The 16470-nt window shown below is 37.2% G+C and overlaps 2 protein-coding genes across 2 annotated transcripts in view; one reads left to right on the top strand and one right to left on the bottom strand.

Annotated features, from left to right (window-relative positions):
* Positions 1–16470, top strand: part of LOC126367526 (integrin alpha-IIb-like) — a 363625-nt gene that overhangs the window by 75311 nt on the left and 271844 nt on the right. The gene's annotated exons all lie outside the window — the stretch shown is intronic.
* The window catches only part of LOC126367544 (vascular endothelial growth factor receptor 3-like), a 103511-nt gene that overhangs the window by 1971 nt on the left and 85070 nt on the right, over positions 1–16470 (bottom strand). Inside the window, exons 2-8 of the mRNA XM_050011121.1 lie at positions 15802–15884; positions 13047–13557; positions 9898–10003; positions 8971–9053; positions 7014–7150; positions 5735–5915; positions 4883–5034 (exon numbers count right to left, since the gene is read on the bottom strand). Of these exons, the coding sequence (XP_049867078.1) occupies positions 4883–5034; positions 5735–5915; positions 7014–7150; positions 8971–9053; positions 9898–10003; positions 13047–13557; positions 15802–15862 (1231 nt within the window). The 5' untranslated portion in view covers positions 15863–15884. The remainder of the gene's footprint in view (positions 1–4882; positions 5035–5734; positions 5916–7013; positions 7151–8970; positions 9054–9897; positions 10004–13046; positions 13558–15801; positions 15885–16470) is intronic.

The following is a 16470-nucleotide window of genomic DNA, read 5'->3' as shown; positions in this document are numbered from 1 at the left end:
GTCTCTGATCTGAAATCATATTTAGTGGAGGTTTCTATCCACTTGGCCGGATGCGAAAGTCTGTAGGAAAAAACAATTTCCGTAGAGCAAGTCAGTATGTTGTGGTCGATGTTACCACCAGTTACCGCTAGATGTCGCTATCCAATAATAGAACGCGGTATCGTTTGGACGCATTGATTCTTATTAGATTATATAATTAACAACCAGTCATTTTTTTTCTTCGCCCGCGACGAGAAGAAACCCGACGTCGTAATTGTTTTTATCGCTTTTTATCATTAATAGATACATTATAGTAAGGTAACAGTGGTTTCAATATACAGTCCATTCCAGTGTGAACAAAGTAATACCAAGTGCACCGTTTATTGTTACCACAAACTTTTGTGATTTCTGATTGCACGTGTTCGTCCTAATTGCTTTTTCCTTTCGGAAACAATCAACAAGGTTTCATACAATTAGTTTGTAGGCGAGTGTTTTGTTTTCCGTGTTTATAACTCACTATTCATTTAGCCGCCCTATTAACCCTTCTTCTGTCTTCTTGTGTCAGGGTTACTATTGAGCCGCCATATGCCCTTGATGTGGCTCATGCAACGACTACATAATTACTGAGGTAAATAGTAGCCGGGACTAACTTCGTAACGTGCCTTCCGAAGTACGGTTCACCTTTCTTTCAGGCAATCGGGTGATATGCCTGCAATGTCCTAACCAAACAAGGGATCAAAAAGTGTTTTTTTTTTTGTGTTTATCCCCCCCTTGATGCCCCCATCGGGTTTTGATCCCACTCGAAATTACTTAGCTACTGGTTATTTTTGTTCCTAAGATAAATATATGAATAATATAAACCATATAAAAATAGAAGAACCATAGTAAGGAAGAAAATAATAATTATCAGAAGATGATAATGCGTGCCAATTATTGGTCAGCAAAAATTTTGTATCGATCGCCATTGACTCGCAAAGAAGAAGATCAGAAGATGCCCCAGCAACAATTCAAATAACATCAAAAAAACTTATAATAAAATTTTACAGAAATATACTACAGAAATAGAAACAGGTGTTGATCGAAATAATGGTACGGTGATGGTGGATGTCGTCAATAAATGGACCTCACTCAACATAAACCACGACGCTACAGTCCCAGGGCACCCCACCCATCACTTACAAATATTTTTTAAAAGAAAACTTAAACGTTTTCTCCCGCTCTTTAAATTAACTTTAGGTAATTTCTTACTTGGAAAGGCTGTCATTATAAAGGTTGATCAAATTAGGAGACAGACCTTTAGTTACATTTGGAAAAGGAAACCCGTAAATTAGTGTAAATAATGTTTCTACAAACAACATTATGTTTGTATAGCCTATTGTTCTTTCAATCATTGTTTGTTATTAAGTATATTTTTCGATATCGTGCTTCCCGTAGTGATCGAGGAAAATTCCGCAGTGAGAATTAACTTTCCGATGTCATAATTAAGCGCTTGTTTGCTTATAAATTGATGGGCAATCCAGAATTTATAGAGCAGGTAATAATAATAGCTACTGCTGTCAGATACTTATCTTCCAGGTAGGCTATCAGACAGTTCATCAGTCGGTAGTGAAACGGGTTCCTACTCTAACGAACATGTTCGTTTGGTTAGGACATTACTGGCTGATCACCTGATTGTCCGAAAGTAAGATGATCCGTGTAAGCCGTTGGTCCGGTTACTATTCACTGATGTAAGTAGTCGTTATATGAGTCATGTCAGGGGCCTTTGGCGGCTCAATAGTAACCCTGACACCAGGGTTGATGAGGTTGGTACTCCACTTCACAACCCACACGATAGAAGAACAAAAAGAAAATTAAAAATATCACGCCTGCTCCTGCTGCCTGTGTTCCCTAATGACAACTTGAAATCTTGAAACCACTGTTGATATAGTCATAGGTCTCATTACGTCCCTTTCAGACGATTTGCAACTATCAGTGTCGCAAAGTGATAAACTGATCACAGGGTGAACAAACTCCTGCTCAGGTTCCCGAGGGTGTACCAGGATAAGTACTGATTGAAACAACATGTACACTGTTACACAATGAAAATGTATGTCGTATAAAAATAAACAGCTTGACCCTATTAAATGCTCGACGAATCTTAACACGGGCGGCGATGTAGGAAATGCATCAAAACGGTATCGGTAGAGCGACATCTAGCTGATAACTTAGAAACTAAAAGCTCTATAGATCATTGATCGACAAGTCATCCGCAAGTGTAGATGGTACAAACAACTTATATTTACTTAATATTATATACACAGGGCACAAAAAAAACAGCTTATCGTCTTAGGAATGATTGAAAGACGGTTAGAATACCACTTTCTGGCTTTAATGGATGTGGTAAATCTATCACACAGTTCATTATGTAAATTTTAGGACATGTCTAACAACTTCTCTCCATTATATATGTATGGGAACTAGTGTTGCCGATCGATAGTAGTAGCAGCAGTAGTATCGATATCATTGCTGTGTGACGATAGTTTTGAACAAACTGAACTATCGAAAATCTAGGCGTGGTCTCAGATTGTCTAGGTATTCAAGGTCAATTGGGTATTTGACTGAGTCAAAGATAAAATTATAAAATGCTAATCTAGAAACAGAAGCCAGTCTAAGATGACCAAAAAAATCTCATTTTACTTTTCGACTTATTTTCGAATTTCATTTATGAATTAAGTAACAATGAGTACGACATTTGACCGCTTTTATTGATGACGTCACAGGACAGTATTTCCATACACACTCCAAAGAAAACTTTCGTTTTGACGTTTCGTAAAAAGTATCTCATTTGACTAGGTTGTCAAGTAGCCTATTATCGATCGATAGCCAAACAATCGATAAAGCTTTTTTTGTTAACGTGACTTATTGTAGAGTAGAAGCGCTGAGGGCTTGAGAGTCCGGGTGACCCCGGAATTATCAATAGCGCGACAAAATTAATGGACACGAAATTACAATTCTCATACGTCTAGTAAATGGTTTCCAACGTCACGCAGTCTGTACATCAAACTGATAGACATATTATTATGTACACATCCGCATAGTGCGTGTGGGCTTAGCAAACATGAGCCGGCACCACATAGATTGGGATGACACATGATTTCAGGCACCCACAAGTTCCGTAGATCATGATGAAATTCCACCACTGGGAAGTTATCTTCGCATAAGTTAACACCACTGACTGAAACGGTCGATTTATCTTTTTTGTTAATCGAATGTGGTGTTCGTTTCATTTCACCTAAAACACATTTATATATTTAATTTTCCTAGTGTGTTTTACTACCCTATTTGGGAATTATATTCGTGGGCTTTCATTTCATTTAGTGAAGTTGGTGTGTTGTGTGAAATTAATTTTCTTAAGTATTTATTGGTGCTAATTCCTGCAGACGCCATCTAATTTTATTTTAAGTTATACCTGTCATTTTCTTATCCACCGAAAAGGAAAGGGACGGATGATTGACAGCTCTTAATTTTAGAAAGAATGAATTAATGAATGAATAACCCGGGCGAATCAAAAAGGTATCTCCCTGGTATGCAAACCGTTTGACGTGTGCTATCAACATAATTCTGTCGGGTTATTGGCCAGTGTAAAATTTTTAGAGGGTTGTTTTAAATTTGTGCTTAAAATTGATGTGTGTTCCATAAAATTTATGCTTGTCACCCGTCTCTATCCTTTTCGCCGGATAAGAAAATGACAGATATAGCTTAAAATAAAATTAGATGGCGTTTACAGGAATTGGCACCATTGTGCGTTTATAAGTTGGATGGCGTAGCTAAGTTAATTATCGCTCTCGCTCGCTCATAGATCTGCGTCTTTCCTTCTCCGCTTTTCTTTAGGATTTCATTCTTTAGGATATTAAGCTATATTATACGAGGCCGCCATAGCGTTAATTTCCAACTAAACTCGGCATAGGTTCTTGAATCAACTCCGATACCGATCCCGCCGGCGTGGTCGACAATTTCCTTCACGCGTTTATCGCACTCACCCACCCACTAGGGTCGACTAATTCTTTCAATTAAGTCGTCCTCTCAGACGACTTATCACCCTCAGGCTTGTTGTCTTAAATGTTGTTAGAACCCTCAGCGCTCACCATTTGGCCGGCCAACTAGTTAATGCCATTTGCAGCAAATCTACAATAAGTCACGTCAAAAAAAAATCTTTGATTATGCAATATTAAACACTGCGTGCTGATACCCAGATGCCTTTTTAAATCCAAAACCCATTGTTCAAGTGTTGTATCTAGAAATCGGGGCCCTGCGAGGTTAATAGAGGTGCAATTTACTGCGGAAGTTTCATTTCAAAAGATAAGAGTTAAAAGTAGGTTACGTTATTTAGAAACGAATTGAGTGAAATCAACCGGACTTTAATTGAACAAATACGGTAGAAAATACGACCTTTTATGGCAACAACTTAATTCGCCCAATGTATAAAATTACTCCAATTAAAAATTCTGTTGTACCTGCCAAAACCGCCCATTAATTTTGATCAAAAATGCTTAGTAAGGGTATAATAGAAGGTATTTTTTGGATAAGAACAATCAATTTTCTTTGGTTATTAGCCTCATTTGAACAGATGGTGAATAAATGGTGAAATTATTATGATTCGAAAAGTATGTAAAGTTAGTTTTCATTTAGTTGAGAAATAAAATAAAAATATACGGTACCTATAGGTACTTATATTGATTAATATAATTTTTTGGAATTTATAGGCTGAAAGTCTCACGAAAAAATATATTTCAGACCTACTCAAAGAAAAGAAAGACAATGCTGCGCAGGATTTGGAGATATCGAAACAAAGTTTTCGTTCTACGAGGTTTCTAATCTTGCAAAAGGTAAAATGAAAAAAAATAATAATGAAATTGGAATTCACCTTTAATGACGTGTAGCATGACATGCGCAGGTGGCGGCGCGGGGGGTGGCGCGCGGGACACGGTGCATGTGTATCGTCCGGCGTCGTCGCTGCGCACGCGCGCCACACGCAGCACCGAGTTTGCGCCATTCGCGCCGAACTCCGTCCGGACACTAGAGGCATAGAATAAGGAATAATAGTACGTATAGAACAGCAACTCTCCGCTTCCCACCAGCGGCTGAACTAGGTTTACCTCATTCCCCCCTCGGTTTTACTTTAGTCTTCAATCGTATGAGCGTCAGACGTCACACACACAAATGCGCGTGTACGATAACGTCAATGTGTAGAAAACGAGGTGATTTGTATGAAGTGTCTAGGATGTGCTTTAGGAGGATTTGTGCTCGGTTTATGGCCCCCTGTTACATAGGGCTTGAACATAGCTGGCGAGGAGTGGATGTAATATTACCCCTCTGCCTACCCCTTCGGGGATACAGGCGTGATGCTATGTTATATCATGATAATATTGATGAAGTAAGATAAAGGTTAATTAAATTTACCTCTTTTACCAAAACAAACAATCTCTTTTAGTAGTATCAAGATTTGGATGTTCGGTTACGAGCATTAAATGTATACACTTTGGTACCATGTCACATTAACTTTTTTGACAAATTGAACTGTAAGTCTCACTAAATGTCAAATATGTTAGTGCGACAGAGTCCTAAAGTGGGTACATTATATTGCTCATGACTGTTCATTCTGCCAGACAAAATTAATTTAATTTTACTTTGCCAGTTCTAAAATTCGCTTCTCTAATTTACTCTTATGTTATCGTTTCTCCCGTTTCTCCCGCAGTTTATAACTTATAGTACAAACCTAATTCCTCCTCTAGTGGTGTCGTCATTAAGCAGCGCTTCCCTCCGGTACCAGAGGAGAGAGGGTCCCCCCTCCATGCGGAGTCCTCGGACCTCGCAGCGCAGGGCCACGGTGCTGCCCATCTCGCATACTTGTTCTGACACGCCGGCGCCTGCGCCGTCTACTATGCGCACTGACACTTCTAAGAAGAAAAAAGCTGTATATAAGTAACTCTTACTGAATCGTTAGACAATGGCCCTGATTCATGCAGACACATCCTAATTTTGTTTTAATACCTGTCATTTTCTTATCCACCGAAAAGGAAAGGGACGGATGACTGACTAACTGTTTATTTTAAAAGGAACTTGGACGAATCAAAGGTTGCTAAGGTTGGTAATCCACCTTATAACCCACACAATAGAAGAAGAGAACGAGTTATTCAATCAGAGAATAAAAGACTTTCAGAATAGTCGATTCTAGTTTTTTGAGAATCATTATCACTACTTGATAGTTATTTATGATCACAAATCCGAGTGTTAACATAGCTGATCGTAACATAGTGGTGTTTAACTGTAGTTCTAATTGCAACTGTGTAAGTACTGGTATCGCTTCTGTCGACGTATTGATAAACGGTTGCAATTTATAGCTGTTTGGCATTACGGTCGATTTATAGCTAATGACATGCTGATCCCGCGTCAAATACGGACATAATTTATCATTCTGAACAGGGCTGTAGATTTAAAATTTTAGTTCTAAAATATACACGCGTAAGGATGAACATTTTCCAAAAAAAGGGTGGAAGTATTTTCAAGGGAGATCGATTAGACACCTTTGCTACCCGGTTTCGATTTCTGGTCGTAAATCGACTTTTCATTCTTCTTTTTATCGTGTGGGTCGTGTGGTGGAATACCAACCTCATCAACCCTGGAGTCAGGGTTATTACAGAGCCGTCATTGGCCCTTGACCTGGCTCATGTAACGACTACATCAACGGGACCAACGGATTAACGTGCTTTCCGAAGCACTGATCATCTTAATTTCGGACAATCAGGTGATCAGCCTGTAATATCTTAACCAAACTAGGGATCACAAAGTGATTTTTTGTGATATGACCCCATCGGGATTCGAACCCGGGGCCTCCGGATCGTGAGCCCTGGGCCATGGAGGCCGTTATTTTTGACTTTTCATTGAAATGTATAAATTTGACATAATTTGACTACATGACTCGATATGTCTCGATAGTATGCGTTAAAGCGTTTGTAACTTGGCTAGGCCGGCTGTTGGAATGTAGTCACACTCACCAGGCACCCTCAACGTGACTCGTGCAGTGCGTGGCGGGTGCGCAGACAGTTGGCAGTCGTAGTGGGCTGCGTCTGAGGGTCTGACGTCACGCACCTCCAACCGCCAAATGTCTGGGGGGATAAATCGCGCCGAATACCTGACAATGAGGATAAAAATGTTAAAAATTATTAATATTTTTTTGTACAAGTACATAATTTGATCACAATCTCACTTTATGGTAAGTAACGATGTGATCTAAGATAGCGCACGATTTTCCAATAAATAATCTCAATGATCATCTACATCAACATTTAGATAAAACAACAAAACGATTGTCAGATCAGGAGAAAACAAAAAACATAACCTGCGCCATGCAAATCGACTCAACCTAGTGCCTCATAGGCTGCAAAAAGCCACGCGTAACATTCACGCTATGGGTCCTTCGTATACTATAATAGACTACCAAAGGACATCACAGATGCTAATAATTATTAAACTTTTTTAATTTAAATTAAAGAAATGGTTAGTCGACCAGTCTTTCTATAGTAACAGCGAATTCATTGAAATGAAAATTTGTATTATTAATAATATTACTTATTACGGTATACTTATTATTATTTTTTTCTTATTGATTTCCACTGAATGACGTGTAATGTACATTACACATAAAAATATGAATAATTATGATCTTTCAGATGATTCCCAACACAAAATGATCAAATCTTTATATTACTTACATACATATTCATTACGTATGTAACTAAGTAGGGATAGTTTTTTTTTTAATTTTGTCCATTTAATACTAGTCAGCGATATGATATATATCGCGAAGCAGGTACCTACATACAACACAATCAAAAAGTACTTTGCCTGGAGCGAAAAGGCGGCGCGGCGCAAGACACTCGACACATTATAAATACTAAGTTCTTAAACGATTTCACGACTTTTAAGACTCTTATTATACTTTTATTTCTCTTGAAATGTCTTTAAGTTTCAAATGGCCCAAATTTTAAACGATCTTTGAACGAGTCTGTAAAGTAAGTTTTGAATCGACTATTATTGTCACCCTTTTGCCAGATAAATAAGATACCTTAAAAGTATGGATTTAGGACTTACTTATAGGACTGCGAGTTATTAAAACACATATAACGCCTTCAGCTGCATGTTTTATGTCGTAAAAACCGACAAGGAATTTCTGTCCATTCCACTATGATCAATTGCATCATTATATGAACGATATGCGGATGCGGTTTATCACACACTATATTCGGACGGATATTAGAAGTGGCATTGAAAACTTGTAGCGTCAATTGACCTGTTGAAAACTTCAAGCGTGACTTTTATTGTAGAATAGAGAATACAACTATTTACAGAACGGACACCCTTCGCCCCGCACATATTGCCATCAGGGATCGCGATAACCCCCAGCTGGGTCTCACTTTAGGTAGTTTAAATGTGTCAGTGTAATTAAATAGAAGTGAGACGCACACACGCACACGCACACACATACACATACAAGCATTTATAGATTTGATATTATCTTTTTAAGAAATGTTTTATGATTTAGTCTGTGTTTAATTCAAGTTAACTATTTAAAAATATATATATATTTTGCTATTTTTTTTGACGATGACTTTCTGAGGGTGGAGGCCTGGAGTCCTAAAACACTGGGTATCCTAGTTTAGGCTCCAGCCTCTACAAATATTGTATTTTTGTGTATTTATGTATCCATGTGTTTTTTTTTTTTTGTAGTGGAAATAAAGATTTTACTTACTTACTTACTAAATGGCCGTACCTAAGCTGTCTCGCTCCACTTCCGCTGTAAGGGGGTGCGTTAAGAGCGAGTTTTTTATATGGAGTGTCTTGGCTGTGCTTTTGTGTAAAACTCTATGGGACAGGGTACCTTTCATCATTTTGTCCGGCCAAGCAGTGAATGCCATAAGCGGAAAATCTATAATAAGTCACGTCAAAACGTACCTTTCATCGGCTGTGTATAGTTGTGTGCCTGTAGTGAGTAAGTTCATAGGTTCTTCGTCGTTTTTTCGTCGAACCCACGATACCTGAAACAAAAATAACATTTGAATTTATGACTAACCGAACCGCCGAACATAATGTATTGCCACAGAAATAGATTTTAGACCAACTTCTGAACTTATCACAATTTATTTCCAACCCTACTATTTATATTATTTTACCATTTGAATGATTAGATAATTCAACAGCTTGTATTGTGTAGATGCCACGAAAAATTTGTAATTATTAAACTCATTGAGAACCTTGCGTTAATATAAATAATCTAACTTCTAAACTATTCTTGTTAGAAAGACTAGGTGGCTAGGTAGATATCTGTATAGAGGTAATATCCAAAAGTATGCAAATTTGGAAACATGCGCGAAGAAAATAAAGTTTTCTAGTTAGTACCTTAGAAATGCGCTAAGATATTCACAGTGAACCTCGTCAACGCTATAATTTTCCGTCAATTTTAACAGTTTATTGTACACACAAAACTGAATATAAAGACAAAGATATACAAACGGGTCAGTTATCAATCTTGTTACTATACTTATTCATAATTTTTACATCGCACCGTACCGTTGTGTTCTCTACCCTACATCATAGAATAAAGACATTTTTTTACTCAATAATAATAATTGAATATAGAATACTATAGAACGGTATATCTCCGTCCCGCACCAATTCGTATCATGGGTCGACCTCACCCCCTCTCGGTCTTACTTTAGTCTTAAATGGCAATTAGTCGCTAAGGAGTAAGAGCGAGCGCGTGGACTGTCTGTTCCGCTCGCACTTAGGGTAAGAATGAGATTTTTGTATAGAGTGTCCAGGCTGTGGACAAGACAGCGAGAAAAAGCCAATGGTTCAAGGACGAAGGGACATACTTATTACCAGTTTATCATGCAGGGCGTCCACCTTGCAGTCCAGTTGCGCGGTGGAGCCCACTAGGGCTTCGATCTCGGGGGCTGCAGCTGCGTAGATGCCATCGCGGGTTGCCCTATGGAAAAAAATATAATTGGTTACTTACTTCTATGAACCGGGATTAAGATATAAAGAGTAGAACGATTACAGAGGGATAGCGTTAATTTCACCACTGTAAGGACTGATCACTAAAGCTGGTATTAATAAACTAATCTCAGCTTCGTGGGCAGTCACGAAGCCATGTCAATGTGACAGTTCTTATATAAAAACAGGGACTTGAGCATGATCTTGAGGGCAGCCTCAGAGATAAGTTTGTTGTCTCTGCACTGTAAAGTAGTAAAATGTAAATAAATAAATCAAATCAAATCAAATCAAATATACTTTATTGCACAGAACTAAAAATTCAACAAAATAAATAAATTAATACCTAAAATTTGTCGCTCGGTTTATCCTGTCCATCTTCGTATCAAAAGTGGCCATAAGATATAATTGGTTGTGTCTCTGCCCATCCCATTAGGGCTCACCGGTGTAGGTGTGATGAAAAGAAAACTTTATGTTTTACGCTGTTTATAATTCCAGGCATATCGCAAGGGTCGACTAAGGGCAGACGATTTGTTAAACAATTTTGTATTCCCAGTAGTAGTAGGTGTGCAATGAGATATCTGTCTGTACAACTTCTCCTAATATATAGGTTAGTTGATAGTCTGTTACTAAATATAGAGTTAATCATATCTTTGTTAACATATGAATAACAATGGTGGCTGGTTTAGGTTTGTCATATAACGACTTTGTGTGGCTCTGTGTAAGTATTATCCTTAATACAGAAACAACAGGGTTATGCGTGACTTTGTGTAGGTAGATATACGTAAGTATATTTACTAATTAGAAAACTAAGCCACGGAAAAAATGGCCTACAGATTACGTGGTCTGTGGCAAATAAGAACTTTTTTACTTGACATATCGTATATTTACCGTATATGGCATTAAATGCTTGGCCGGATCAATATTTATCGACTCTATCGCTATAGTAATCAAAATAAAATACCATAATTAAATTTAAGCACAATTCAGCAAATTGCTGTGACCTAATGTGGCCTTACAAACGAAATAGCCATTACCTAAAATACGCGTAAAACGGCAGAGCATACCGCTCGAGCAGGATAGGTTCGATTAGTTACAACTGAATCGATTAGTGTCCCGCATTTCGAGTGACGTGCAAATTACCCTTTTGTGGCGTAATAGGTTATTGCAGTAGTTAATAATAAAACTAGATTAAAACATAAAACAGATAGGTTTACTGTAGCGCGGCTGTTATGATTTCAGTCGTCAGCTCATAAACGCTAGCGAGAGTCAGTTCAGGTTATGAATTTGTCGGTTGTCCCTACTATATGTGTGGAAAATTCTCCACAACTATACTGTTCTTGCGATTTATACAACGAAAATTACATTGCAGAATAAGTGATTACACTTTGTACTTGAACTGCAAAACTTGACTATTTTAAAAACTTCATATAAATTGACCCAACGAGAATCGACCCGGTACTCTGAATAAGGACTGAGATGGTTAACTATTATACCACGAGGTCGTGAACAAGATTAATGCTGTTCTGAAACTACTCAGCTGGTCTGTCGTAAATCAATATCGTACTGATGTCAAAACTACACAAAGCTCGCAAGTTTCTCGCAAACTAGCTCGGGTCAAACCATTACCAAAATAATTTTCACCAAAAGCGGGAAAATCAACCATCTGCAATATAAAATTTTTGTATTTGTAAATTTGCTGATTTATAAATCAGAAATCGGAAATCAGAATCATTTATTCAACGTAATTATCATGGATAAACTTATTGAAGGTAAATATAACATTTTTGAATTTACGTCATTTCGCAAGGTGAGGAGAAGAAATGACAAGAAACTGCAACAGCAACACATCTTTTAAAAACCAATATACATGACAAGTTATTTAATAACTAGAGGAACACATTCAATGTCAGACATTTTTATCATTTAGGTAGTCATTTATCTAATAAGCTTTTTTACATAAAGTAAGATAAGTAAATTTAAAATATTATCTAGTATTTTATTGTAAAAACGTATACATAACCCCAAAAAAGATGAATTTAATTAACTTAATCTAGAATTTTGAATAGCAATTTTATTTTTATTTCTTGTATTGTAAGTATGCCTTTCACAGTTTTTCGGAAGGAGAGATACACTTTTACGTACATACATAATGTTTCCATAAATATATTGACTTGCGACCGTCAGTATATGTATTTCTTTAATTACAGTAATGGTTAATTGTTATAAAGCTGCAAAAGGGATGTTTCCATTATGCAGGCAACAAAAGCTGTGAAGTGCTCAGCTGGGCCGTAAACTAGTTACGCGGTGTCCATGTAATCCGCAACCTGATTCATCACAGCCTAAGTGGTTGAGGTCTACGGCCCGTGTCGTTCCAATGTTTTACCTAACTCAAACACAAACTGCTTGTTTCATCATGTTCGCGGTATTTTACCCAGCCTTATAGTTGGCTCAGAGTTAAAAACTCAATTGGGATTGTTTTAAACCGTTTCCAAACAAAATGTATTTAAAATTCACAACAACTCGTTTCGGTGGCAACCGGTGTAGTAAATTAGCAAGATTACACGTATATTAAATTCGGCTAGGCAATTTTCATAATGAACAATAGGTATAACCGCAGGACATCGACCTCTCTCGGTATAACTGATGTAATTTCAGGTTTTCATTTCGATATCAAATGGTAAAAGAAATTCGAGACTCGAGTGGTGAAGTTATGATTGTCGAGTTTTAAGTTTTCTTTGTCTGTGTTTTACTTAATGTTGTTTTGAAAATTAGAGTGTATGCCAAGGAGCTGCAAATGGTCAAAAGTGTTCTTGACTTCTAAACAGGTAGGTATATTAACTACAGGAGGTTTATCAAACAATTCTATGGTAGTACAGTCAGTGCATTAACATAAGCAGACGTACAGTCTCATTAAGGCATTATTAGAGCAGGTAGATGCTTTAATAATGTTGCACTTTAGCGAAGAGGACAATTTCAGTTTGAAATACAAATGTGAAATAAAATATTTATTCAAGTACACATCTACTGTTACTTACCCATTTCTGTGTTGGTGTGTATTGGAATATGCATCGAAGATGTAGTTCAGCAGTGGCGCGCTCGACCCCGTCTCTCCAGGCTTGCGTTTCCTCTCCATTGCTACTGGTGGACTTGGCACCGACACTATTGTACTCGACTCCAATTTCTTAATCACATTACTCGCTGTCACATTCCCATCTGTCCTCACTATACTCACAAACCTTTTCTTTCTATTCCTCTTTACATCTAACTCTATCTTCTGTACAACTACTTGAGCACCTTTGGACGAATTCCCTTCATCCCGCACATCTGTGTCTTCATCAATCTGACAACACTCATGTTTCTTATCTATAGAAGTGGATAGACCGTATAAGTTTAAACTGTTGACATTAACACTAGAATTGAAGTCATCAAGTTTCGTGTGATTATGTAAGACAGTAGTATGAAGCATTTGATAAAGTTTGTTGATGGTCGGGAGAGCGCCGGTTTCGGTTTCATTGAAGATTTTTGAAGTGGCGTCGGCGTCAGTACCTAGAAATTACAACGAATTAGAATTTAATTGACAAAGCAATTGTTATTTGTTGCGGCCGTGTCGGTCTAGTCTGAGGAGCAGAAGCTATATCTAATTCCTAAGTGTTGCTACCTATTCAAGCTGAAGACCTATTTAGAGTGTGTTACCAAGGCGGGTTCTCTCTCTCTCTCTATTTAAGAGCTGCGCTCTTGTCGGTGGAGTAACCGCGGGCGGGTTAATTTTCCAAATTAGGCAAGTCTGGACTGTTCTTCCAGTTTTGTTGTTTAATTAAATTTCAAACTAATGTTCCTTGTAAGAACAGATGAACAGAAAAATTTAATTAAATTTACTTTTCGAGTGACGTTATCACGCCAGATAAGGAGGCCGGAAAAGGGTCGCAACAGTCAATGATTTTAAAACTGTATCTAATTAAAATGCAATTTCAGAAGGTAGAGAGCTTTCTAAAATTTGAGAATCGTAATTTAGGTTCGTTTTACGCAAAGAAGAAAATATTTTGAAATGGCCCTCTGAATAACCCTTTACGATACCGAACTCAACATAAACATCTGGAACAGTTGGCATTTAATTTAGAAAATTAATATACAAAAATGAGTTTACAAAATGATGAATTCTACGGTGTAATCAAATATTTATAAAAGCGATTGTATTTCGAATCCAAAGTGAAGCTCGTTTGATCGAGTTTCGGTCTTATTAAAATACAAATAAGCTACATAATTGTGTCCTTTGACCTCATTACAATTTATGATAAAATATTTTTCCTTTTACTGTAAACGAAATTAACCTTGCAATTATCCTTGTTCAAAGAATTATAGACACAAGATGAATTATCGATAAGTACATACTTCGCATTGTTGGCATGGTTTTGCCTTGAATCAACCTGAAGGGATATGGCGCATATTCCACCACACTGCTACACTGCGGTTGTTGGAAAGCAAAAAATACAAAAAAGTACCAACTTAAAATAAAGGACGAAAAAGAACAGATGCTCTTTAGCAGAAACAGCTTCACATTTTGCAACACCTTAAAAGCAGCGATTTGTCGCACTTGTAAGTAACGACTCTGTAAATTGCTGCCGATTATTTGATAAGGGTGGAGCAAAAAAAAGAAGGAAACATTAAGACGTTTTTACTGAATCTCAGTAGTTGTGGGTAGACTTGAATATAACCTACCATAAATTCTATGCGGGCTGAGAAGAGAGGTTCAAAACCCTTTTTTTCTTATAAATCGTTCGACCACAAGGTAACATTCGTTTAGTTCAAGACTTTGTTATTTAGATAAACATAGTAAGAAATATTCAAAGAAAAATGATTCAAAGGAAGATATTTTGAATCTTAAAATTAAACTATGAAACGTAAGTATATGAAAAGATAAGTACTTATACTCATGCAATCTGCGAAGGACCTCTAGCAATCGACTAGCTCTAATACCATGATATTATTAATACTAACAACCTTGTAACGAACCAATGTTCCCAAAATGCATTTTTTGCCATTGACGAAATTTTGAAACTTGTGAAATGTTAGCCCACGGCATAGTCGCAACGCTATTATGTCAACCAACTACCATGTATTTGCGTTCGGTATTTTAAGTTGATATTCGCATTATTTCACATGCGTGTGCATGCGTACGATTTGACAACTTCACTCACTGGAGTCAAGCATATCATACTGCCAACAAATAATACAGGAGATCGGTGTGCGCGAGAAAATTCGAAGTACCTAGAGTCAATAATTATTATGGCGATAGAACTATAAAAAGGAGACTTCCTTAGTTTGCCTGAGAATATCCGTCTAGAACCAAATAAAAGTAAATATAAAAAAAATACTTAAACAATACCTTTTAGATTCGTGTCCTGGCTAATTTATGTTATTAATTTTTAAATTCACTGTGTACTATTCATTCATTTGTAAGTACTTACAAATGACTATTAGATATAAGTTCATATTGTTAGTAGAGACTCTTTCCTGCAGACAAACTGTTTCAACAGTTTTGCAAGGCATTGATAAATTGTATTTTTTTTAGTATTAAGATTTAATAAATAAATAAAAAAATAATAATGACGACATGCCTCCACTCAACCTCACTACAGTAAACCCGAGGTAAGGTTGAGGCGGGAATTCCTATTTTGAGCTGAGTTTGAAGTTTTCCTTAAGGTTGCCACAACTGATGGAATCGAGGAAGGGACGAGTTAGTGTTCCTATTCTCTCCTATTGATCATAGGGTCTAATTGCTCACGGGTTTACCTCGACAAGGCAGGGCTGCTAGTGCGGCGAGCAAGAGCGCCGCTGCGGCCGGCGCGCGCATCTCTCCTACATCCTCACTGCCTCTGCAACAAACAACAATCACATTTCAAGATAATCCAATACTATATAACAGTTGTCGTTGTTGGTAAATCAAAATTAAATAGTTGGTACTTAGGTAAATTACATCCGAAGGCGTAATTTTAAATCTGAAGGACTATATAAGTACAGGATGTTAGTGACATCGTAACGAATAATGAGGGGGATTATTCAGACCATGATTCTGAGTTAAAATCAAGTGGAATTTTCCGTCGCAAAATTATTATTTTTTAATTATTTTCAGTTCCATACTTTTGCGACGGAAAATTCCACTTGATATCAACTCAGAATCATGGTCTGAATCATCAAAGTTTTCGTTACGATGTCATTAACACCCTGTATACGATGTAAAAAGAATCATGCTTTGCGGACCGTAACTTAAGCTGTAGGCTTTGCATCAAGCGGCAAGAAATAGAGCGAACATAGATTACCTGCTTCATACACTTCACGTCTCACTATCTACTTTTATTTTTGATAGTTCTCTTTTATTACGTGACTTTTTGTAATTATACTTGGTCGGACAAATGGGGAGCGTAAAGTCCGTCACCTGGAATGCTATCACACGATTTGAAA

This window comes from Pectinophora gossypiella, chromosome 6, assembly GCF_024362695.1.
Source record: "Pectinophora gossypiella chromosome 6, ilPecGoss1.1, whole genome shotgun sequence".
NCBI lineage: Eukaryota > Metazoa > Arthropoda > Insecta > Lepidoptera > Gelechiidae > Pectinophora > Pectinophora gossypiella.
Note: the sequence above shows the minus strand (reverse complement) of the source record. Positions and strands in the feature narration are given on the sequence as shown.